This window comes from Acanthochromis polyacanthus, chromosome 18 (genome assembly GCF_021347895.1).
Source record: "Acanthochromis polyacanthus isolate Apoly-LR-REF ecotype Palm Island chromosome 18, KAUST_Apoly_ChrSc, whole genome shotgun sequence".
In the NCBI taxonomy this organism is placed as follows: domain Eukaryota; kingdom Metazoa; phylum Chordata; class Actinopteri; family Pomacentridae; genus Acanthochromis; species Acanthochromis polyacanthus.
In genome coordinates, this window is record NC_067130.1 from 12,721,386 (window position 1) to 12,747,549 (window position 26,164).

Sequence of the window (26,164 nt, forward strand, 5' to 3'; positions counted from 1 at the left end):
ATGACCGACCACATTTGTTCCTCGAACATGATTAGTCACCACTATCCTTGCGGATTGTATTAATACATTGGATGATTCTTTACCCGATTTAAGTAGTTTTAGCCATATCTTTAGTTGTTTTCTTTGCTTGATGCCAATAATTTGACCCGTCTGAAACAGATTAACATCCTTTCTATGACCACAGAGTATGTCTGCTGACATGGTTGTTTAAGAAATGAGAAGCTCCTCACTGCATCAGCTAGGGTTAAATAAGTTGTTGCAGCTGAAATGTATTCATCACCACAGTAATTATCCAATGGAAGGTTGTTATCTATTTGCTTAGTTAAATCCAGAGGGAAACTTTTTTTTTGGTCAAATCTTTGACAAGGTCACATCTGGACTACTACTTATCTACATGTTCTCAAGAGGTTTAAGAATCTTTGGACATAGTTTCTAGTTCGTGTGACTTTTATTCAGTTTGTGTACGTGCAAAAGGGAAGATTTAACTGCTTTTTTTTTTCTTTTTTTGCATCATCGCAGATCCCATGAGACCATGTCAAGATCTAAAAGTTGTTATGGAGGATAAGGCTCCATAACAAGACAAAAAGTTAGGACACAGTTACAATAATCTACTGTTATTAATATTCTATGTTCATAGTAGACTTTTACAGACAGTATGAGAGTCTCAAAATATGCTTCAAGATTTAAATGATTTGAATAAGAAAGTGCGTCTGGTGTAGTGTTTAAACAAAGTTCAGTTACTTCACAAGGATTTATTAAAATTGTGTCGAGACCCAATTAGATTCTGATCCCTCTTCAGACAGTAATGCCAGAAACTCACAACACAGAAACAGCTTCTTCTCAACAGCAGCGGGCCTCTTCAACAAGTCCACACACAGCATTTAGCACATCTCAAGTTGTTTACACCCTATGCTATGTAAATGTGCCCATTTTTAGGTAAATAATTTGTACATTTCCAGACCTTGCTGTGTATTTGACTCATAAAACTGGCTTTCCTTTTTAAAATGTTTTTATCATTTACAAAAAACTTTCGACTCACTAGTTTTTCTGTAATGCACCAAATCACCACGTCAAATTCTTCATATGTGAAAACCTACTTGACAATAAAACTGATTCTGATTACAATTTTCAGCGCTGATAGATGTGATGGAAATGCCTACTGAGGAAACAAGTAGAACTTAGACCTGTTATTTACTGGTATTCATAAATTTCAATGTTGTTTTATTGGCGTAGGTTTACTTCCACGTCTCTAGATGGAGTCAGTGAGCTAACCACAATTTCAGGCCTGATTAATGCTGAGCCACCAGTTCAATTTAGGTATCATGTGTAACAAATGGGCATCTAATTTTATATTTTCTTAGCATATTTTTTCAGTTTAACCCAGTTTTCTACTGGTGACAAGTGACTTCTTGTAATTACCTGGGTGATAATAAATTGCGTTTTTCTTTGGTTGAAGATGAGGATCTTAAAATAGATCATCTAAGACGAATATAGTTAAAATTCTTTTGAAGTAGACATCCATATCGTCAAGGCAGAAGGCGTTTGCACTGTACATGTATTGTACATGGCTAAAGTCAAATCTAACATCTAACTTCAAACATTACTCTGTAATTCTGTTATACAACAGTACCTAAACTATTGTCAAGCTGGAATCAAAATTTAATTTTTACCTTGCCTCTGGCAACAATTTTGTTGGGATTTTTGTTATTGTTTGCTGTTTTTTTTTTTTTTTTTTTACAGAGAATTTAGTTTGACATTTTTTAAAAATCTTTTAACATATTTTTTTAACTGCCAAAGGCTTGATGAAAAGTAGAATTGCAATAATTAAGCTGTGAATTATTAACTGGCAGCAATTTTGGTAATGGATTAATGTGTTCATGTACATTTTTAAGCTATAAAGTCTAAATTCTCTGATTCTAGGTTCTTAAGTGTCAGTATTTTCTGGTCAAGTGAATATCTTTGGATTTTTAACAAAATAAGACTGATAAGTCCGTAACAGTCGATTTGTAGTAGGATCACAATCATGTGATCATCAGCAGGCAGTAGTGTGCACTTGTCATAGTTACAGTGACGCTGTGCCGCTATCTCGTAATGATACAGAAATCTTTAACAAATCCATGGATCCAGACTATAAACCGCATCCCTGCCAAAATCTAGCCGGCTTGTGCTTGTGTCATTCCTGACCTTCCCTGAAAATTTCATCCAGATCCGTTTGTCCGGTTTTGAATAATGTTGCTAACAGCCAGACAAACCAATGCCAGTCATCACATAAAAATCTTGAATCTTGAAACAGTGTGATGACCTTACTGTGTGTAGACCTGACTGTCTCACATTTTTTATCGACTTTACTCTTTAGTCAGAAATTTGTTTTTACAAAAGTGCAATTATAGGGTTAATACCTAACTCTCCTAACAACAGGTCTGGTTAGCAACCTTGGAATAACGCTTGAACTCTCATTTTGTTTGTTCGTTTTCCCATTCTCCCTACATCGCCTGAACGCGCCACGAATGCCTCGTATTTCCGACATTACGTCTCGACATGAACGCAGCACCGGGCCTGCGGCTGGTCTTCGGTTCTCCTCGGTTCCATCGGCTCGTGTTTCAGCGGCTAGAAACGGTGACAGCGGGCAGGTGTTTGTCCAGTTCCGGTTTTCGGTGACGGCGGCTGTTTGTTTGATGTGAATTAGCTTTAAAAACGTGAGTCGGTTCGTGATGTGGAGCCACCGGAGCAGCAGCAGCTCACCGGCCGGCTACAACCCCAACAACAAGGCGTCTTTCTGCTGCTAATATGCAGCTGTTGTCCTGCGGACCGGAGGCTGTGTTTGTTTCCTGTCGGGGCGTTTACTGAGCTGCTTAGAGCTGCCGTTTGTTGTGGTGAAGAGAGGAGGAAGAAGCAGCAGCGACGTCCCGAGGAGGAGCGTCGTCCTGCTGGTGTTTTATTAGGAAGCAGCAGCAGCAGCAACAACACAGGGACTCCGACCTGACACGGACAAGAGGCAACATGTTTGAGACCAGAGGACTCCCCTTCGTGCTGCTGGATATAGTCTGCCTGGTCCTGGGTATGTGTTTAAACGCATTGTACTGCTGCTGTGCTCTGTTTGTCTCCCATAAGCGGATTTGTGAGCGGACATAATCCAGTGTTGGGATATTTAGGAGTTTGCCATCACGTGAAAAGGAGTGGAGAAAGTCCACTTTATTTAACCTGTAGTCCAGTAATGTGGTTGTTAGAGGGACTTTTCAGCTGTTCCAGTGATGTTTTTAGTATTATTATTATAAAGTGACTCATGAGATGCAGCACTCGCACTAACAATTCCTGTCTTTAATATTTTATTAAGTATTTGCTCCATTATATTATGTTTCCACAGCATACAGGCACATGTAGACCACATGCTTGTCTGTAATCTTTAACCCATTTAGGCCATATTTCCTGACCTATTTGAAGATACTGCTCAGAAACTTTTACTAACCACGTTACTACCTCTGCTCACTGGGTTTCCTGCTCCATGTAACCACTGGTGTCCCCTCAGAAGGTCTAAAATCCCCCCAAAAAAGCAGATCTGAAACTGTTTTGTGCAGTCATACTCTGAGTTTCTAATGCCAAGCTTGAACCGACAGTGTGGCGGCTCTTTTTATTTGTCTCAGTGAGTGTTGAAGTGTTGTATTTGCATAGAAGTCCTGTTCTGATTCACTCCGTAGGCACAGGGATTGTCTCAGAAACGTTCGTGTCTCTCAGATTTGACTATGAATGATTGATTTATACCATGACTCACAACTTCCTTTGCACAGTCATGTACTATCTGTCCCATCGACTCTAAAATTCAATATTTCCTCTTGGAAGCACGTGTTTTTTTTTTTCTTTAAATCCGATCCAGACATGTTTTAATACTATTTGGACCAAAGCTGCAATGATTTATCGATTAGTTGTGGATTTTTAAGTTCATTTCCATCGTTTAGATAATCAGATAATCAGTTTTTAAATCAAAAAAGTCTGTTCAGTGATTCTAGCTAAATGCTCGGAAGTAAACTGAAATTCTTTAATTATTAAAAAAAGGCATCCAAGGACATAATTTTGGGAACTGGGAAACCATTTTCTGACACTTTATAGCTCAAAAAACTAATCGGTTAATCGAGAAAATAATCAGCACTGTTCAGTGTTGATTATTTTCTCGATTAACCGATTAGTTTTACCTTCAAAGGTAAAACCTTACTTTTACCTTACTTTTAAAACCTTACTTTTACCTTCAAAGGTAATTGTTAATTGTAGCGCTGATTTGGATTAATGATTCTTGCCTGGTATCTTTTTTCCGCCATTAAAGTGAATTCACTCCATAAAACATTCTAAAAACAACATCGCTCCTTCTACCTCACTGAAAAATTCCAAATCAATGACTTGCTTGAATATAAGAGCTGTGTACGAGATGTCTCCTCCCACCTCAAAAAGTTCTCATTCTATGTCAGTTGTTCATTTAGTTGGCCTTCAAACTAGCTGTGATGCAGATACTCAGACTAAACTGAGCACAAAGGCACTGTTTCTGGTGTTAAACTGCACCGTGAACCTCAAACATCTACTAAGCTTTTGAATAGAGGCTAATTTCCTTTTAAATATTATTAACCACCTAAGGCTACAGATTTCTTTTATGTTGCACAACTTTAATTTGGTAAAAGCCGTACAGTTAAATTTGTCTGTACAGTCTCAGTGTCCTGTTTGGATTTATTCTTCTAACTGATACAGACTAATACATTATAGCGTATCGGGCATCTGTGAGTCATATCTTGATTTGTGTCATCAAACAATACACATACATGTAGCAAATTTCAGGTCATAAGAATGTAGTTTGATAAATGTGAGATTAAGATGTGTTTGTGTGACAGTATTTGTCCTGTTTTGTGTGCTTTTATCCGGTTAATAATACATTTACTGCAGGAAAAGAACCAATTTTCAATCACAGTCTTTGTCTTTCTGTTTGGGAAGCTCCTCGGCTGCTCTGTTTTGTCAGTGAGAGCAAGTTAAAGCGTAACCCGGCTGCTTACTGCAGGCAGGAACTGAGCTGTGAGTGCTGCTGGTGGTCTGAGTGGCGTCTCCAGCTGTTGTACTCCATCATCTGAGGACGGCAGCTGCAGAAACACACACTGAACACAAATACCAGACGCGGCTAAGAGGCAGTTCACTGGCAGCTCGTGGATGATGGTTCATGTGCATGTGATGTTGCGTGTTCGTCCGTTTGTGGCCCATCGATGGGCATTACAGCTCAATAATGGAGCTCTGCTTTCTGCTTGAATGGATGACATGACTGTGTCTTTTCTCAGCTCAACAATGGGCTAAACCGGCCAAACAGCCAGAGAAATGACAGCGGCATTACACCCAGACTTTGGACTGTCAAAACCAATTAGCATAATCTGTTATCTTTATGGTATTTTATCTATAGGGAGTGCTTAGCTGTGCCCACAGCTGCTCTCACACCACCGTCACTCAGTTCAGGCAGAAAAAACTGCCCGAAGATTCATCTGGTGAAATTAAGTCTCTGGTGTTTGTAATGTTGTCGAGAATCTCACTGAGCTCAGTAATCCCAAAACTCCAACTTGAAGGATATTTTTCTTTGTGACAAACAAAGAAATGTTCTACCTAACAAGAATCCCTTGTTTTGCCAAAGCCTGATGTAGTTTTTTCCTCTAAGCTTTAGCCCTTTGTTGTTCAAAGACTGTAGTCTGACATGTTCCTTTTATTAAGACAAACAGGAACTTTAATTCATTTAGAGGAAGTCCCTCATTCCCATATAATCACTTATTCACGTACTGTGAATTAATCTGTGGCTGAAAGTAGCCCCCAATAAATACACCACTGGAATATATGCAAAGAAAAATAGTCTTGATTGATGTTGTGATATTAGTAGTAATTTTGTAGAAATGGTCATTTTTTGCAGTTCTTTTCCACTGAAAAAGAAAGTTTCAAAGTGAGCATATGATTCTTCTGTCATATCAAACAACCAAGTTCCCTTTTTTCTTGGGGATATATGAGTTTTATGCCGAGGTCATCTCTGTAGCCCCACGATGAGCCATTAAAACAATATCTTGTGACACATTTGACCCTCATCACAAAATGTGGTCAAAATTTGTCCATGTTGCAATTTCAGTAATTTTTCAGTTACTGTACAGCCGTGAGGGGGTCATTCGTTGGAGAGGAGGAATATTTGCTAAAAACTACAGCATTGAGTTGTTTGTGGAAATTATTTAGTGTTTTCCAAAAATGTAGTAAGCAGCTTTTAAAGACTATTTCGCTCTTTTAATGAACTTTGATGATGGCAGAAAAATCCAAATACATCAGTTAATAGATCTACTTGAATGGGTTGTTTAGTTTCTGCAAGCAGGATTTAAAACCCTTAGTTTGACTGATTTGTTTTGCATTTGGGTACTTTGTTTTCATGCTAATGAGCACCATTGACTTCTAACTTGAGACATTCTCTTCCACATAAAGGCCTCCACGCTTTGTTTCACTCTCTCCTCTGTGGTAATTCCTCCTAATCTCTCCCTCCACAGGAGGTCTGCCCCTGGCAGCCTTTAACCTGGGTAAGATCCGCCCCTACCAGAGGGGCTTTTTCTGTAATGACGACAGCATCAGATACCCTTTCCACCACAGCACAGTCACCTCCACGGTGCTCTACACTGTGGGCTTCACCCTGCCCATTAGCTGCGTAAGTAGGAGTCGCTCAGGCAGGTTCAGTTCGCACACGACCTGTTTTACGACAAATATGTTGACTTGTCGAGCACATGTGTAACCATGCGGGTAAAGGTGTGCCATGGCCGTGGCTCTAGTTTGTTTGGTATGCATGTAGTATGACGTAATGTGGCTTACCGTCACACCTACATGGAAAGCAGATATTATAATAACTACCAGCTACACCTGCACTTTACCTGTTATGGCAAGTCAGCATATCTGCTGTGAGGAAGGTGTGTGAGACATTAGAGAATGAACATCCAGAGCTTTATCTAGGATATATTCCAAGTATATTTCTGTTTGATACCACAGTCATAGCACTGCTGCCAGTATGTGCTATGTACTTCTGCTGCTCTTAAAGGCGAAAGAGGATGTCCACTTAAGTATGAGATGTATATCAACCTCAGAGTGAACTTTTAGTGCAGTTTGCCCAAAAACAGAGCTCAGTTTTTAGTTTTCTACCATCTTCACTACTTTGTTTAAACATTTGATTCAGAAAAACACTCAATCTCGCATAAAAGACCCAAACCACAAATGAATCTGTTAATCTAAATATAGATTTTTTTGGTTTCTCATTGAATCATTTTGTTGGGTGAACATTCTGTGGCTGTAGTTGATCAGTGCAGCAGACATGCAGGCTGTGTCCTCGGTTCCTTAAAATAGCTGGAGCGCTCTTCTGGATCAGAGCGATGGCTTCTGGAAAATAACGGAGGCAGGATGTGCAGCTGATGTGTGTGAGTGTGTGTCTGCCTTGTGTTACTTTTATGTTATCAGTAATTTATCTTTTCTGTCTTCTGTGTGTCATAAGTGCTCATAACCTCAAGACCTTTTGTTTTCCAATGTTGTGTTATTTTGTTTTCCTTTTTTGTGACTCAGTAGCTCAGCGTGTTTTCATGGAGGATGTGGGAGAGTGTGTGGTAACCTGGAGCTGGAGAGTCAACTTTAAGGAAGAGTAAAATGTGTTTATAATGAAGAGAGATATTGAAGTAACAGTGAGAGTCTTTAGAGAAAGTGTAACAAGAGCGCTTCAGTCACAGAAGCCCGTTTGGAAACACAATCCAGACACAGATAAAAAAGGGAAAGTAACGGAGATGCACTTATCAGCAGCGCTCAGTAACCTGCTCATGAATGTTGTTTTGTGTGCTCTAAGGTGTGGGCTTTACTCCATTAACATCCACCTCTGATCTGCATCTAACTGTCACTTGCCGTGCCAACACTTTAACCATTAACTATGTTTTCTGAAAGCTGGTGAGGACGCCGCCTGATTCAGAGGACGCAGCGCTTTGTGACACTCTTTCACGTAGCTGCGGCCTCCTGCTTTGGACAGGGACACACTGTTGCATTGTGGGGAGATGTCTTACTGACATCTAGTAACCTGTATTCTTCTCTCTCTCATTGCTTCTCTGCTAGCTGGACTCCCATTTGCAATACTCACATCACAGCACAGGCCTTTCCGCCGGGGCTTTTTCTGTAATGATGATACGATCAAGTTCCCCTATAAAGAGGACACCATTTCCTATCAGTTATTAGGAGGTGTTATGATTCCCGTCACAGTACTCGCTGTAAGTGCACCTGGTTTGTTTTCTGCTAACGGTTCGCTTCTGTATTTCTTTTTCAACTCATCTTTCTTCTTTTTATATTTGTTGCTTCCCTCCATCCACTGCTACACCTCTTTTCATTTAATTCATGGTTCCTCCTAAATGCATTATTTTATAATACTGTATGCACATTGTTTTGTCTGTAGCCATCACTACACCTACTAATTGCTAGCAGCATGATGTGGAAAATGTTTTGAAAGCGCTAACATTTAAAGATGACTCAGAAACGTGACCTGAGGCAGACTTTTATTCTGAAACTTGCCAGCTCGAAATGAATCTGCAGCTGCAAAAAGAGTACGACAGATGTGAAACTCTTTACAAAGAGTTCAGTCGCTACAGATGAATCTACTGAAAATAAACTGCAGCACCTTTATTTTTTAAAAAGTGTCCAGAGTGTAGATTTGATCCTAATAAGGGATTCTCACAGTATCTTTAATCGTAAAACAACACCTTTAATCTTTATGGTGCCATCCACAATAGTCAGAAGTTCTTCCATTAAAATCTGTTTGAGCTCCAGGCTGGTATTATTATGAATCGGTCTGCAGAAAACTTTCAACTACCTTGGACTCTTATCTGTCAGTAGTGTTGCAAAATAATACACTTAACACATCAAACCACAACATTCACAACAAGAGTAAATCATTAGTCATTCAGAGATGGAATGTGAACTCGTCTGCACAAGCTCAAACATACAAATGTCTGGCTTCTCTGATTAAGAAGCTGGCTTTAATTCAAACTTTTAGTTCAGCCTATATTAGAAATGTTCCTCATTTAAAGTGGACATCCTCCTGTGGCCGTGTTGTTTCATTTTATTTAGAACTGTGAAATAAATGGGAACTCAGAGACTGTCAACAATTTGCAGAAAAATACATGAAGTATAATACCACTCACTCCATTAAAATGAGATTATTAGCTTAGTTTAGCAATAAGACTGGAAACACTCAGCCTGGATCTGTCTGAAATGAATAAAATCCCTCTTTCAGGTTGAGTAATTTGACTGGTTTAATTGGTGTGTGGCTCCAGAGTGCAGCCACAAATCTGTGAATTGTGTGTTTGCACCAGTGCTCCTGACATTTAGCAGGTTTGCATGTGTGTGTCTCTGGTTTGTCAGTTCAAGCTTGAGTAAATCTGACATTAAAATTCCTTATTTCACTGTTCAGACTCATTATTGGCCCCGCAGCTGTGACCAAAAGTTGCGTCCACTGCTGTAACCGAGTGGAGACTAGAGGCTTCTCTGTGTTCAGACACCTCGTGGCACATGAGGCATTTATTGGACTTCAGTAATTTATAGTCTCCACTGAAGCATGTGAGGTGTCGAAGGAACATCAGTAAATTGTAGCTTCAGAAAACAACCTGGGATACACTTTCCCTGTCCAAATTGAGTTTCTGGGTGCACATCTGTCACGTTGTGCCAGCGACCACCACAGAAATACATTCTCAGCACCAAAAAGTGGGTGAAAAAAAAAAAAAAAATGTTGGGTGCAACAGTGCAAACAATGTAAAATTTAGTTTGGGAGTCATACTGGTTTGTTCATTTTGTTGCCCTCTATCAGAGCCAGGCTAACTATTTCTCTATGTTTCCAGTCTTTATGCTAAGTTAACCTGTTTGCTGGTTGTAGTTTCCTAATTATGCACAGAAAGGAGAAGCAGTCTTCTCATTTAATTAAGTATAGAAAGCGAGTAAACATGTAGCCTAAGAAGTCCAACTATTCCTTTAAACACAGTTTAGCTGCTGCACAGGCATGAATTTTGAGTGTATTTGGTCCAAAGCAAATTATTCCCATTTCCAACTCGGTGAGTGATTTTGAAATAAGGCAATATTTCTGGCTCTGGAATTGTTCATTCAGCTGCATCTTCAATTTTTATGTGACGTCTGCTATTTTCGTGCACAAGTCTAACTCTGCTTCCCTTCCTCCACTTCTGCAGATGATCTTTGGCGAGTGCCTTTTAGTTTATCTAAACCGCCTCAAATCCAAGTCGTCATTCGGCAGCTACGTTGCCTGCGTTTACAAAGCTGTCGGCACTTTCCTTTTCGGCGCCGCGATGAGCCAGTCTCTGACAGACATCGCCAAGTATTCCATCGGCCGCCTCAGGCCACACTTCCTGGATGTGTGCAGACCTGACTGGAAAACCATCAACTGCTCATCAGGGGCGTATATCGAAAACTTCATCTGCCAGGGAGACTCAAAGATGGTCAACGAGGGCAGGTAGGCCAAAACTCAAAACCTCTTTGTTTTATAGCACTCAGATATGAAAAAATAGAGCTGCAGCGATGAATTAATCAGCTGATCGACTTTCACTAGTTCCAGCTTCTCAAGGGTGGAAATTTGCTGCCTTTTGGATTATTTCTTAACCCTCGTGTCGTCCTGTGGGTCAAAACTGACCCGTTTTAAAGTTTGAAAATATGGAGAAAAAAAAATACATTTTCATTGTGAAAGTTCTGATGTCCACATTTTCAACATTTTGGGGACATTTTTGAGCATTTTTTTTGGTGGAAAAAAAGAAATGTTAAAAAAATATGTTTTTAAGAACATTCGCATAAAAATCAACCAAAATCCAGCGAAATTCGCTAAATTTTGGTTGATTTTTATGCGAATGTTCTTAACCCTCATGTTGTCCTAACCAAAAAATGTTGTTACCTTGTCTGAAAAAAGTCTAAAAATTTATAAAAATTTGCAAAATCTTCAGGAAGAAAATTCCTGAAAGGTTTCCCTCAAAAGTTTTATTATTTTAAATAAAAAATCCCCAAATTTTTCTGAATTTTCTGAATGTTCTTAAACATTTTTTTTAATTTGTTTTATCCACCCAAAAATGTTCAAAAATTTCCTAAAATAATTTGAAAATGTGGAAATTTTCACTGTGAAAATATATATATTTTGTCCACATTTTTAAAACTTTAAAACGGGTCAATTTGACCTGCAGGACGACAGGAGGGTTAAAGAAAATATTAAAAATTTTATTGATTTTTTTTTTGTGTGTGTGTGTGTGTGTGTGTGTGTGTGTGTGTGTGTGTGTGTGTGTGTGTGTGTGTGTGTGTGTGTGTGTGTGTGTGTGTGTGTGTGTGTGTATATATACATATATATATATATATATATATATATATGCAATCGCTTTTGATATTTTTAGGATTATTTGGAAGATTTTTAGTCATTTTTTGAAAATATTTACAATTTTCTTGCCAAATTTGGGGGATTTTTTTTTTAAAAATAAAACTTTTTAGGAATTATTGAAGTATTCTTCCTGCGGTTTTTGCAAATTTTCAGAAATTTGGGGATTTTTTTTGCTGAATTTTTGGATATGTTTTCATACAAGAAAACAAAATATTTTGGTGCCTGTAAATGAAGACAACAGGAGGGTTAAATGAAACATCAAAATGAATCACTATTATACTTTTTTAAATTTCTTTTTTAGATTTTTATAGATAAAATGATTATTTCTTAAATCAACCAATTAATCAGCAGAATAACTGAATATTAATTTTAGCGCTTTATTGCAGCCCTGGATGACATCTCCATGAATTTCTTCATGATTTCAGATGTTGAAATGTTTTCCTCATTTAAACTTGCAGCTCTCCAGGTTCTTGTTTTGCTGTTGAACTGATTACTGAAATCTGCCTCACCATTGTTTTGTAACATTCTTATGGTGGAAGCACAAAGAGCAAAGGTTAAATGTGTCATGAAACAGCATTTGAGTAATTGTATAATTACTTTTTCCATTTGATCAAGCAGCTGTTGGTTGTTTTATTATAGTGCTCAAGGTTCTACCTGGAAAAAAAATGCGTCTACTGTCTGGGCGTAATAAGGGCAACAGATTGTCAACATCTCCCGGAAGAGATAAACATGTTGCATTGAGTTTCATAGATGGCAAATATGATCGTGTCTTTATCAGCATATAATCAGTTTTTCCATTTATAAATAAGTTACGTATTTACAACTATTACAGCAAATGAAAGCAGAATGTTTGGTGTGCATTGGTTTGTTTACTGTTGCACATAAATAACGCGAGTGTTTTCACAGTCAAGAGACAATCATTGTTATTTTTTGAACCTCCAAGCAGTTTCTAGCATTTCTTTGCTCCAGTCACGCTTTTACTCACTGTTGGCTCATTTTTCATCTCTGTGGAAACGGCACAACTATCACTAGAAGTAGAGAGAAGTCAGAAAGATCTTCTGTGCAGGATGACAGAGTTATAATCCCATAAATCATACGGAAAATTGTAAAAGACCTGGAATAAGAATGTATGTTTTCAAAGTGCTCACAGGTGTTACAGAAATGTGGCGACTCGATGTATTGAAGGTATTTTACTGCTTACATCTGCTCTGAGTAAACGGCCTGTAGAGATGCCAACGTTGGTCACAGCCGAGTCACTGAGGAGTTTCTACAGAATCTTGTTTGTGTGGTTTATTTTTTGAGACATGTCTGATGAAATATCAGAATTTTAAGCTTATATTGATTCAGTATCCCAGTGGAACAGTATGTCACTGATGAGTAGTTCGAGGACTGTGGAAAAGTTGAAAATTTGGCAATTCTTTCTGCTTTTACTATTTCCAGCTGATAAATTGTGTAAATTTGGATTTTTTTTTTTAGACATGCCTTTCAAAGCTGTCATGTTTTCAAGAGTTTACAATCTGTCAGACTTTTAGAATTAGAATGGCTTTATTGTCATCATACATGGCAGGACAAAAATATAAATAGCTTCCGCTGGACGGTGCACAACAACAAGCAATAAGAAATAAAATACCAACATTAAAAAATACAATCAAATATACATATAGAACAAAACAACATTAAAAATGACAACATCTGCAAAGGAGGTCAGATATATGCAATATGGGAGGTAAATGAATGGAATAAGAACCAGGAAAATAGAATAAATATGTCAGGAAATTGCACGAAAGCAGCAAAAAGTGACATTCAGGTAGACAGGTGTTTGGAGTTCAGGAGTCTGATGGGTAGAAGCTGTTCCTGAGCCTGTTTGTCCTGCATTGTGAGGATCTCAGTTTCTTAATTCTATAGTTGAAAACATTAATATCAATTGTGATCTGTTAATTTTTCTGTGTAGCAAACTGAGGGTGTGTGGTCGTGTATTCACAGAGATGCAGTGTGAAGCAGTTTGTGTTGCTGTTGAGTCACACCACAGGAATGTGAAGCTTGTTTTCATTAAGATCTCAGTCTCTTATCAGCTCAGAGCAGAAGGAAGAGTGGCGGGAGGAGAGGATTTCCTCTTCTCATTCTGATGTAAGCACAACAACAGAGGATCAGTTAGGTTATTATGGGCTGTGAGAAGCGTTCTGTTCTTTTATTCTGCCTACCTTTAATACGTACAGGTTTCCTTCTCCCTGACATTTAGCCTGAGCTGAGGGTAACCACTCCCACCCCTCTCTGCTCTGGGTTATCTCCTCCACATGTACCAGGGTGTGGTGCTTCACGGCTTCCTGGAGCCCCACTGCTGCTCCGCTGTCTGCTTTTCTTTTTTTTTAACCCTCCTGTTGTTCTCATTTACGGGCACCTTTCCTTGAAAAAAAAATCCGAAAGTCAACAAAAAAATTCCTAAATTTATTAAAAATTTGCAAAATCTTCAGCAAGAAAATTCTTTAAAAATTTCCTTTAAAATCTTATTTTTTAAAAAATCCCCAAATTTGGCAAGAAATAATTTAAAAAAGTAAAATAAAAATTGTCAGTATTTTCAAAAGATGAATAAAAATCTTCCAAAAAAAATCCTAAAAATATCTAAAGTGATTCCATATATATCAATAAAGGTTCTAATATTTTCTTTAGGAACATTAAAAAAAATCAACCAAAATCCAGCGAAATTTGCTCAATTTTGGTTGACTTTTTTCTGAATGTTCTTAAAGAAACCTTTTTTTAACATTCCATTTTTTCCAACAAAAAATTTTCAAAAATTTTCCAAAAATGTGAAAGTTTTCACTGTAAAAATAAATATTTTTTTCCACATTTTCAAACTTTAAAACAGGTCAGTTTGACCCACAGGACGACAGGAGGGTTATTGGAGCATAAGGCTGCGAACGTTTATCAGCCGGCCAAGAGAAGGATCCGGTGATGCTCGGCAGATATCCAGGGCTTTTTAGATTAACGTCAGGACACATTATATTTCCAGCTGCTCTGTGTGAGTCTGATGGACTCTAATGAGTGCAGCAGGAGAGCAGACAGCAGCTCGCTGTGGCCTGTTCAGGATCATCTTACAGTAACATGATTCCACATTACCTCAGGTTAACTTCCCCCGGACAGACCTTGTCTTCTGGCTGTGTTTGTTTAAAGGAGCATATAGTGAAAAATCTAAACTTGTAAGGTGAAACTCACTTTGTTTACATCCCAATGAAAAGGACTAAAGTATGCTGAGTGAAGCAGGATCCTGCCACAGTGGATTAATAGAGGTCAACATTATTATTGCATTCCCCAGCTAGGTTTTTATTACAGAGTCTTGTTTTAATCAGCCAGAGTGTCTCTGTTGGTGCTGATTTTAGTGGATTAATATATTCACTTTAGTGTTGATGATGGATCATGTTGTTTATCTGGCACTTTTTGAAAACATACATGGGCTTCAGCTTTTCGTATTTAAGGATTTTCTGCTGAACTCTTTACATCTTGTGAATTCAAGATCTTTGAGTCTTAGACTGAGAAAACAAGCAATCTCAGGATGTCAACCTGATTACTACTTGTTTGCTATCTGACATTTTGTAGACTGAATAATGAATTAATCGAAAAAGTATTCAGCGGTTTAGTCTATTGAGAACAATCACCTACAGCCTTGATTGATGCAGTTTCTTTTCAGTGGAACTTTCGTCCTTAAGTTTTGTTTGACTGAGCTTCCTTCAAGCTTACAAGCAAATTCTGGTATATTTCCACCTGACGCATTTCCAAATAATGTTGCCATTGTATGTCTATGAGTCAGGCTAACTTTGTATTCCCACTTCTGCTGTGGAAATTCAGGAAGACAGAGTTGGCCAAAACAGTGTTTATTGGCAAAGTACGTAGCCAGCAAGTATTCCTGTATGGATACATCGACTATCCATACAGGGATATTTGAGATCGAATTTGTAAAGTGCAAAAAAAGACATTATCTGCACATTTTAAATGAATAAATCTATAAATTTAAAATGATTTCTAGACTATGACATGTTGTTTTGATAATAACGTAAAATACCAGATTGCTCATTGTTCTTTTGTCGTTTTGTGCCTTTTTTGGTCAGACCTTTGACATTTGTCTCATGTTTCTGTCATTGTGTTCCTAGTTTTTGTCTTTTTGTTTTGCTTGTGTTTTTGTCTTATTTTTGTCATGTTGTGTTTTGTGTATTGTTTTTGTCATTTTGTGGGGGGTTTTGTCTCGCATGTGTTTATTTTTTGTCGTTTTGTGTCTCATTTTTTAAAATATTTTGTCTTGTTTTTTTTTGTCTGACTTTAGTCGTTTTGATCATAAAGTAAAATACTATATTATTCAGTTCCAGATACCTGAGACTAAATGTTTTGTGCTTTTGTTGATCTTTTTGTAGATCTGTAAGTTCTAATGCGTAAATGATAAACTGAGGCATAATGTTGTTGAAATTGAATTTATTTTCCTTGAGAAATTTCAGGTTGTTCTAGATATTTTGTAAAAAGATAATTCCTTAAATGTGAACATTTTCAGAATCTACTTCTTTGGACTAAAACAAAGGAAAGATTGAGAGTTGTCGTTATTTATAGGTTTTCCTGCTCTGGTTTTACTGGTCCAGCCCGCCTGAGATCAAATTGGGCCAAATTTTGCCCTGAACTAAAATAAATTTGAAATTCTTGGCCTGACCCATAGAGACACATTTATAGAAAAATCAGCAGGTTAGAAAGGACTGAACTTATCCTTTAAATGGCACTTGAGCAACGCTCTCATAGATAATTCTAACAAAAAAGCAGGTGCAACGTTTACCACCAGAAAACCAATTAGCATTAAACTCAAGTAACATTGTGACATTCTATGATAGTGATCTAACCTCTGGCTACCATGAATGTCTTTCATAGTGATCCGTCCACTAGTATTTCAGTTTGGACCATATTTCCAGAGCCGCACCGCTCGTGGATAAAAATACTCCGAACCGATGATAGAACCTCTGTATGAGGCTGCAGTGGGTCAGTAGGTTTAATGTGTGTAACTTGGCAGAGGGAACGTCTTTTGGTATTTACCTGCCAATGTATCCATATAACCTGGCTCTTAGGTCGAGCTGTAGCTGCAGACGTGCTATAAAACCACAGCGCTGTTTTTATAAACAGGAAGTAACCAGTGCAGGGGGCAGTAGGGAGGGAGGGGCTGCTGTCCACCATCTTCATCCTTCTCCAAAACACACAGCAAGAAACACACTAACAGCAGAGATACTGGTTCTGATAATGACGTCTGCACGAATACAACAGGATGCTTTAGTGACTTCACTTTGTTATCCCTCATGTTGTCCTGCGGGTCAGATTGACCCGTTTTAAAGTTTCGCAGTGAAAATTCAGATGTCCATATTTTCAACATTTTTGGGAAATTTTTGAACATTTTTTTGGTGGAAAATTTTTTTTAAAGATAATGTTTCTTTAAGAACATTCACAAAAAAAATTCAACCAAAATCCAGCGAATTTTGCTGGATTTTGGTTGATTTTTGTTTTGTAAATGTTCTTAAAGAAAACATAGGAGGTTTTACTGATATATATGTAATCATTTTAAATATTTTTAGAAGAAGATTTTTCTCATTTTTTGGAAACACACATTTTTTTTGCCAAATTTGGGAGATATTTTTAAATAAAACTTTTAAGGGGAACTTTTAAGGAATTATTGTAATTTTCTTCCTGAAGGTTTTGCAAATTTTCAGAATTTTGGGAAATTTTTTGCAGAATTTTGTATTTTTTCAGATGAGGAAACAGTATTTTGTGGTGCCCATAAATGAAGACAACAGGAGGGTTAAAGTGATGCAGCTGCTTCAGTCCACACAGTTTCTGATTCACGCTTCTGTCTCTCTGTTGCAGGTTGTCCTTCTACTCTGGCCACTCGTCTTTTTCCATGTACTGCATGCTGTTCCTCGCGGTAAGTACAAGTTAAATATTGATCTGCAGTCATATCTACTGGAAGACAGTGTTCAACGGCATTTTACACAATGTGCCGTTTAAGTTCTTGAACATGTAGGAAGTCACTGTATATACTGACTGATATTCATCACTCCAGCTTGAACCTGCAGCACAGAACTGTTATCTCCTACTTTTTGCAGTGAGAATAACTGCACAAATACTGTCAATGCTGTGACTGAAGCCTCGATTGTAATCTGTCCTCTGAAGGCTTTTTTAACTTGATCATCACAAACTTTTCTGGGATGCTTCCCTGGTTTTACTACAATAAACTCTAGTAGCTGTTGTTTATTCCGTCTCCTTCACCGGTTAACATTACTAGCAGTGCACCAGTGCAGTATTGTCACCACAGAAACCAGATTGAGACTCCAATATACTGTCAATACAGAGAAATTTATCTACTTAATCAGCATTGTGTAAACTCATATGGCTTCAATGGACATTTTTTTAAATCCAAGTCCTTTACTCCAGCTTTAGAAGAGCAGTTTTATATCTTAGATTTGCCTTACTGGCAAGAGTTAGAAGAGAAGATCGATGGTACTCTTATTTCTGCCTGTGAAAGCAGAGGCAGTCCGTTAGCTTAGGTCTTTGCTAAGAGTTTTTGAATGATTTTCTCAAGTTTCAACCTTCTGCAAATCGGAGGAGAAATGTGGTCTTCATCTAAACTGATGTCTAGTCCAGATTATTCATTAGATATTTACAGATCCAGTCTGAAACCTCCCAAACTGCTCGCAGACTCACCAGAGTCACAGTGATATCAGACAATGTTTGATATTTACAAGTTATAATTAGAATGATTCTGCTATGCTAACTGTTCCAGCCCTGGAGGCTAACGTTAGCTACAGATACATAAAGTCTTAACTTTTTACCAAATGAAACTGTGTTGGCTGCATCTTCCCAAACACTTTCTCATTCAGACTCTTTCAGCCTTTTGCTGTTGTTTGTAGTTTTACTAACGTTAATGCCAGTTGTTGCTCTAGACTCTATTTTGGTTTTACATTTGTGTCCTCATGAGATCACATGAGGTGGTACACTGTTTCCTCTGATGCAATAGTCCAAATAATATCCTGCAGTGTGAGATTCTTTTCTTGTATTGTGTGCAGCTCTGAGCTTGAGCATGATGCAGCTCATTTTTTTAAAATCAGTTGGGATATTAAAATTGCTGTGTGTGCCCCGCCTAATGGGTTTTTGGCTGCAGTCCCTAATTTAATGAACTGACATGAGCTCTTTATCATCAGATGTATTTTGGCTGAACAGGAGAGACAGCTTGTCTGTCTGAAAAAATACTGTGCAAAGATTAAAGTCTAGAAAGAACAATCTGTGCACTGGAAAAAATGCCCTTCACAAAAGATAAAAAAAGCTTATTTCAAGGAATTCTTACCTTTACCTACTAACTTATGATGTTTTTTTTCCCACATTTTGGACGACACACTAAACTATGACGCTTTAATGGCATTTTGGACAACATACTAAACTATGACTTTTTCACGCCTGGCGCAAACAGAAGAAAAAACAGTGGGCATGCGCACTTGCGGCAAAAGTTGTAAACGGAGACCAAGCCGGGGAGTAAATAAAGTGCCGTAATGTGTCCTCGATAATTGTTTGTTCAACTCGGTGGTGATTAAGAAGAAGGAGATTTTGCTGCAACAGGGAGGGGGATATTGGCGTGGGCACGTCCGTCCGTCCGCCCGCATTTCGTTTCCGGAGCATATCTCAGAAACTACTTGAGGGATTTCATTCATATTGCACCCAGGCCATCTCTATATAGTATAGATGTGCCTTTTGGGGTGTATGACCTTGACCTGATTTTCAAGGTCATAGTGAGGCACTTCAAATATTTTTTGGTTTCCGGATCATATCTCAGAAACTAGTTGAGGGATTTCATTCATACACACTAAGCCTGTTGGTAATGTAGATGTGGTTTTTGGGGTGCATGACCTTGACCTGACTGTTTTTTTGTTTTTTTTTATTGTAGTGAAGATGTATCATTTTGTAGGTGTATCATCCAGTATATATTATTATTTCTTGCACTTAGAGGTACTATATATAAGGCTGGGGATGTTTTAAGCAGAGCGTGTTTATTGAGTAATGTTGCACACAGACAGACAGACAGACGCCAGTCGTTATATAACTCCACCGTTCCTTGGCAGAGTAATAATAATAAAAAATAAGACAAATAGACTTGGTACGATTTTGAGTTTTTGTAGTGTGGACTAGCTGTTTCCCTTTGTTTCCAGTCTTTATGCTAAGCTAACAGTCTTCCAGCTGTACTTTCGGGGAAACATGCAGCATTTCCCAAAAAGCTATTCCTTTTAAGATTACTTGTGTGCACCGTTGATGATCTTGTGACCCTTATCAGCATCACAGTGTTGTTTGTTCAGAGTTTTTAATTTTACTGTCCAGCCCTGATAAACTTTTGAGGCTGCTGATTCATTCAGCAACCGCCAGATAAAAATAGACACAGGGACAAAGTCCTGGCACCAACAGCAAAACCTTTTCCCCCGTGTAAACTGGAAGCTGGAGTATGAGAAACCAACGCCCTTTAAATGACAGTATTTGCGTCACATATATAAGGAGGTACAGGAAGATTTGAAACATGGATCTGGATGGAACGGTTGGGCTTGTTTGCATGAAGAACGAATGGAAAGAACAAAATGCCCTGTTTTTAATACAAGCAAATGAAGTTGTGTGGTCAGCTGAACACTGTTTAATTGTGTCATAAACCAGAGATTTATAGCTCTAACAGAGACGTAGTGAGATATTCATCTTCTTAGATTAGAGATTATTACAGCCTGTTTGTTTAGGTCAAAGTCACAGTGAAATGTGAACAGCAGCACCTCAGTTTCCTTCACGGTGATCTAGTCTGTGTGGTGGTTAATGGAAATGCACTGAGTCATGCGCAGCTCATTTCTCTGCCACTCTTTCAGGAATGCTTTACTACAGTATCTTACCACAAACAGCCAGTGACACACTTGTATTCATTATGACTAAACGTGAATATTAAAAGCTCATTCTGTCTCTCAGCTCTACCTGCAGGCTCGTCTCCAGGCCGACTGGGCGCGACTGCTCAGACCGACCCTCCAGTTCTTCCTGATTGCTGCCTCAGTGTACACAGGACTTTCTAGAGTATCCGATTATAAACATCACTGGAGCGACGTGCTGACCGGACTCTTGCAGGGTGCCCTCATGGCGATACTGGTGGTAAGTGATGCGCTGAACTGGTTTTACATTTGAAGCGGTGACTTGAGATTTTACGCTACAGTGGTCCCTCGCCATTTCGCATTTCACTTTTTGTGGACAGTGAAATGCTACAAAGGACAGAAAGGTGAATTTGTGTTCAAATAAGGCTGATGGCTGAACTGAACCTGCCCGCCTAGGGTTTGCTACATTGCGTAACCTAAATATGTAGCGGTCGGCAGGAATTGATGGAACTCAAACGCTGTGCAGGCTGCTATATCTAGCAATGGGAAATCTTTAACAAAGCTGTGGATCCACACGATAAGCCGCATCAATGCCAAAATCTAATCACTTGGTCCTTTTGTCATTTTTGACCTTCCCTGAAATATTGATCCAAATCTGTTGCTCCGTTTTTGAGTAATGTTGCACACGGACAGACAAGTTCACAGAATAACAGACAAACGTACGCTGATCATCACATTACTCCACCACGCCTTGGCAGAGTAACTATGATGTTTTTTGTCATATTTTGGACAACATACTAAACTATGATGTTTGAGTCAATAGTTTGGACGACATACTAAACTATGACGGTTTTGTCCACATTTTGGATGACATGCTACACTACGACGTTTTTGGTCACATTATGGACGACATACTAAACTGTGAAGTTTTTGTGACATTTTGGACGACATAACTATGACGTTTTAATCACATTTTGGACGACCTGACAAACTATGACGTTTTTGTCCACATTTTGGACGACATACTACTCTACGACGTTTTTGGTCACATTATGGACGACCTGAAAAACTATGACTTTTTTATCACAGTTTGGACAACATACTAAACTATGACGTTTTTGTCACATTTTGGACGACACACTAAACTATGACGTTTTTGTCCAGATTTTGGACGACATACTAAACTATGACGTTTATGTCACATTTCGGACGACATACTAAACTATGACGTTTATGTCACATTTCGGACGACACACTAAACTATGACGTTTTTGTCCAGATTTTGGACGACATACTAAACTGACGTTTTTGTCACATTTTGGACGACACACTAAACTATGACGTTTTTGTCCAGATTTTGGACGACATACTAAACTGACGTTTTTGTCACATTTTGGACAACATACTAAACTATGACGTTTATGTCACATTTCGGACGACACACTAAACTATGACGTTTTTGTCCAGATTTCGGACGACATACTAAACTATGACGTTTATGTCACATTTCGGACGACACACTAAACTATGACGTTTTTGTCCAGATTTTGGACGACATACTAAACTATGACGTTTTTGTCCAGATTTTGGACGACATACTAAACTATGACGTTTTTGTCCAGATTTCGGACGACATGCTAAACTATGACGTTTATGTCACATTTCGGACGACACACTAAACTATGACGTTTTTGTCCAGATTTCGGACGACATACTAAACTATGACGTTTATGTCACATTTCGGACGACACACTAAACTATGACGTTTTTGTCCAGATTTTGGACGACACACTAAACTATGACGTTTATGTCACATTTCGGACGACACACTAAACTATGACGTTTTTGTCCAGATTTCGGACGACATACTAAACTATGACGTTTATGTCACATTTCGGACGACACACTAAACTATGACGTTTTTGTCCAGATTTCGGACGACATACTAAACTATGACGTTTATGTCACATTTCGGACGACATACTAAACTATGAAGTTTTTGTCACATTTCGGACGACCTGACAAACTATGACGTTTTTGCCCACATTTCGGACGACGTACTAAACTAGAAAAGCGCTCAGAGAGTGCAGACCTCCGCCAAGGATAGAGAGGAAAACAGGAAACCCATGCAGTAAAGGATCATGAGCTGGAATCAAACCTGCATCTCTGACACAGTTCTGTTTATGAGTCACTTTCTTAACCAGTTGAGCTGTCTGGACACCTTGCTCCAATTTGTTGGACGACATACTAACCTATGATGTTTTTGTCCTATTTTGGACCACATACTACAACATACTAAAAAATTCAAAGTGATCCAGAATCCAGGATCCTTTCCGGATTGCCACCAAAATTGAATCAGTTCTTCCTCTTACCATAGTCTACATCCCCTGAAAATTTCATATGAATCTGCCCAGGCGTTTTTGAGTTATCTTGCTAACAGTCAGACAGACGGACACACAAACGCCGGGTGTCACATAACCTCCTTGGCGGAGGTAAAAATGGCTTTGTGCTGAGCACAGGCATGTGTTTTTACTGTTCCAGGTCTTTATGCTCAGCTAACACTCTTCTGGTTATAGTAGATTGTAGCTCTAAATGTGTTATAAAACTTAAGTGGTCACATTCTTTATATTTAACACTTGGTAAGAGACCGAAAAACAAATTTCCTAACGTGTCGAAGGCCAAAATTACAAGAATTGTAAGATTTTCAACAGTCCTTTCACTTCTCACCTGTGACATACCTTTTTTATTACAAACCTTAACCAAATCCTTGCTTAAAATTCAGATATTTTCATCTAAATAACTTCTTTAAAACGGAAGTTTATATACAATAATTTCTAAAAAACAATACATTTTTTTTTTGAAGATTTATGGCATTCTAATTTTGCACTGAGGACATTTGAGTTCTCTCTACTTCCAGTCATGGTTGCGTTGTTTCCATAAAAGTGCAGGACTTTATTTTGTAGTGAAAAATGAACCCACAGTGAGTAAAAACATGAAACACCCAGAAACTGTTTTACTAGTGTTGCTCTCTCCACTTCAGCTCCAGTTTCATTCACAGTTTTTAAAATTGTGTGTCCTGCAGGTCTTCTTCGTGTCGCCGTTTTTCAAATCGCCTGCAGTTTCTCGTAAAGAGCAGGACATCCCCCACACAACCCTGCAGGAGACACCAACGAAAGGAAACCACTTTGAGAGTTCCAACTAAGCTAAGCGAGCGGCAGCGGTGACCTCTGCTCTGTCTAAACGCACACCGAGGATCCCAGCTCTCTAGCCTTTCATCTCCCGCTAATATTCATCCGTTACCCTGCATGGATTTACACTATGAAGTACTTGATTATATTTCAAGTGAACTGTTGGATGTTTTAACATCCCAGAAGAAACTCTTGGAACCACACCAGGCCTAATTCTGAGACTTTGTAATTTTGCTGTCTTGTCCGCCAGTTCCCAGCCTGGAGGGAAAGTGGTGAGACGCCCCGCCGACCCCGTAGATACGCTGAACGACTGAAGCAGATGAAGGTTAGAGGCTAGAGATTCTGAACAGATGGAAACCAGTTAGCATGTATCGATCTACTGAGCTGGTGGGAAGGTTTGCCTGCATGCGCCCACTAAAGGGTCTGACCACTGCTGGGAGGGAGGACGGGTGGAAACCTGTGAATGTATCCTGCTTAGTGCTTTTCCTCACATGGAGGATCTGATTCAGGGTCAGTTTTATCTCCACCACATAGAGACATCTGAGACTTTGCTGCTGTAGGTCCAGTGTTGATTAAAGGGCTTGTTTCTTACAGCTAGAATGTGCTGGAGGTAAAGCTGATCCAGGACGCTGCAGTCTTACTCTCCAGCTGTCCAACCAAATATTCTAATCAGGATGTTTGATTTGTAACTTGGTTGGTTAGAGTGTTGGAGAGTAGACTATCAGTTTGAAGGGACAGTTTGGATTCTTTGAAGTTTGATTGTATGAGGTTCTTGTCCGTAGTCACTGTTTCACCTTCCAGTTTGGAGAAACATCCAGAAGGACCAACGCTAAAGCTAAGCAGTTTACAGCTGTGGACGGGGTCATCAAAACATAGTTTAGCTCCCTAAAAAAAATTAGTATTAGTTTAAGGTTGTATTTAGAGAGTTTCCCTGCTTTCCTTTGTTGTCAGACAGCCCTTTTCAGCAGGGAACTGATTCAGTTTATCGCTCTCTTCAAAGCACCAGACTTCATTGACAAAACTGTCATTTTATTGTAGTTGTGATCAGAACTAATGTGTTTAAACACAGCAAAAGGACAAATCACACATAAACCCTCCTGTTGTCCTCATTTACAGGCACCAAAAAATACTGTTTCCTTGTCTGAAAAAAAAAAAAAAAAAAAATCAAAAAATTCAGCAAATAAATTCCGCAAATTTGCAAAACCGTCCGGAAGAAAATTCAAAAAAATTCCTTAAAATTTCCTGTACATATTTTCAAAAAATGAGTAAAAATCTTCAAATAAATCCTAAAAATTTCTAAAGTGATTACATATATATCAGTAAAACTTCTAACATTTTCTTTAAAAAAAAATCTACCAAAATCCAGTGAAATTTCACTGGATTTTGGTTGATTTTCTTGGTGAATGTTTTTAAACATTTCTAACATTTTTTTTCCACTAAAAAAAATGTTAAAAATTTCCACAAAATGTTGAAAATGTGGACATCAGAAGTTTCACTGTGAAAATATTGTTTTTTATCCACAATTTTAAACTTTAAAATGGGTCCATTTGACCTGCAGGACAACTCGAGGGTTAATTACCAGCAACTTCTGTGTTCTTTGCGATAAAAACACATTTTGTCAAAGGAGTCTGGTGGCTCTGAAGAGAGCGAAGGAACTGCTTCAGGTGCTCATCAAGAAGAGCTGTCTGACAGCAAGGTAAAGCAGTGAAAATACTCTACATTTAAGCTAATAATGTACTTTTTTGCTGACCCAGTCAACAGCAGTACACTGCTAAGCTTCTAGCAGGTTCTACTGTCTGCCTCTTCAGACTGGAGGAACACCAGCCACCATCTGCTGGAGGTAATAAACTACAGGTACGAACCTCCAACACTTCAAACCATCCAATCTCTGCCTTTAAGTCCCGTGTTGCCTTTGCTGGACTGCTACTGCTGCTATCACAGCTCCCTGTGTATCAAATGTAAACATTAAGTGAACAACGATGTGCTTTTATATAATCTGTATGTAAACAAATCACCATACAGACGTTTATTGAAAAAAAACAATGTTAAAAATATGTACAAATGTCTGAAATAAGGAAAAATAAAGCCATTTTACTTACTAACCTTAACACCAGTGAAACATAGGTGTGATGTATTGTGTCAGATAAAATGAAAGCATGCCAGATTTGTGAGTTTGTCATTATGCATTGTTTTGCTCATGTAAGCAAAAAGCAAAATAAAAACCTGAATGTTCAACGTGTCCTGGAAACATAGATGCCTTCATCATTAAAGATGGTGATGATCAGATTAGCGAGATTATTTTTCACATGAAAGCCAAACAGTTTAACATGTGTGTGATACTTAAAGAACAAAAGAGGAAGAGATCAGTGGAGGTTCATCAAAGCTAAGGTCACTATAAGTAGAGACTGGCAGCAAACACGATGTCTCTCTTGATCTTCGTTATGCCTGCAGAGACACAGAGAGGAAATTCATCATTCACAGAAGTTTCCTATGAACTGACTGCATGTTTAACCCTCGTGTCGTCCTGTGGGTCAAAACTGACCCGTTTAAATCCAGCAAGAAATTTTGCTGGATTTTGGTTGATTTTTATGTGAATGTTCTTAAAGAAAATATTAGAAGTTTTACTGATATATATATATGTAATCATTTTAGATATTTTT

At 38.4% G+C, this 26,164-nt stretch overlaps 2 protein-coding genes across 3 annotated transcripts in view; one reads left to right on the plus strand and one right to left on the minus strand.

Moving 5' to 3' along the window:
- Positions 1 to 2,522: 2,522 nt before the first annotated feature.
- On the plus strand, positions 2,523 to 25,739 carry plpp1a (phospholipid phosphatase 1a). Of its 2 annotated transcripts, none has more exons than XM_022208555.2 (6): positions 2,523 to 3,058; positions 8,122 to 8,273; positions 10,236 to 10,516; positions 17,300 to 17,357; positions 20,420 to 20,596; positions 23,399 to 25,739. In XM_022208555.2, exons 1-6 carry the CDS (start codon positions 3,001 to 3,003, stop codon positions 23,516 to 23,518), a joined length of 846 nt encoding a protein of 281 aa, XP_022064247.2. In that variant the 5' UTR covers positions 2,523 to 3,000; the 3' UTR covers positions 23,519 to 25,739. The 2 variants fall into 2 exon arrangements, with proteins under 2 accessions (XP_022064247.2, XP_022064246.2); XM_022208554.2 differs by lacking the exon at positions 8,122 to 8,273 and adding an exon at positions 6,534 to 6,688 and having other exon boundaries at positions 2,526 to 3,058.
- mtrex (Mtr4 exosome RNA helicase) overlaps positions 25,487 to 26,164 on the minus strand; it is a 28,123-nt gene continuing 27,445 nt past the window's right edge. Inside the window, exon 27 of the mRNA XM_022208557.2 lies at positions 25,487 to 25,949. Coding sequence (XP_022064249.1) covers positions 25,897 to 25,949 — 53 coding nt within the window. The 3' untranslated portion in view covers positions 25,487 to 25,896. The remainder of the gene's footprint in view (positions 25,950 to 26,164) is intronic.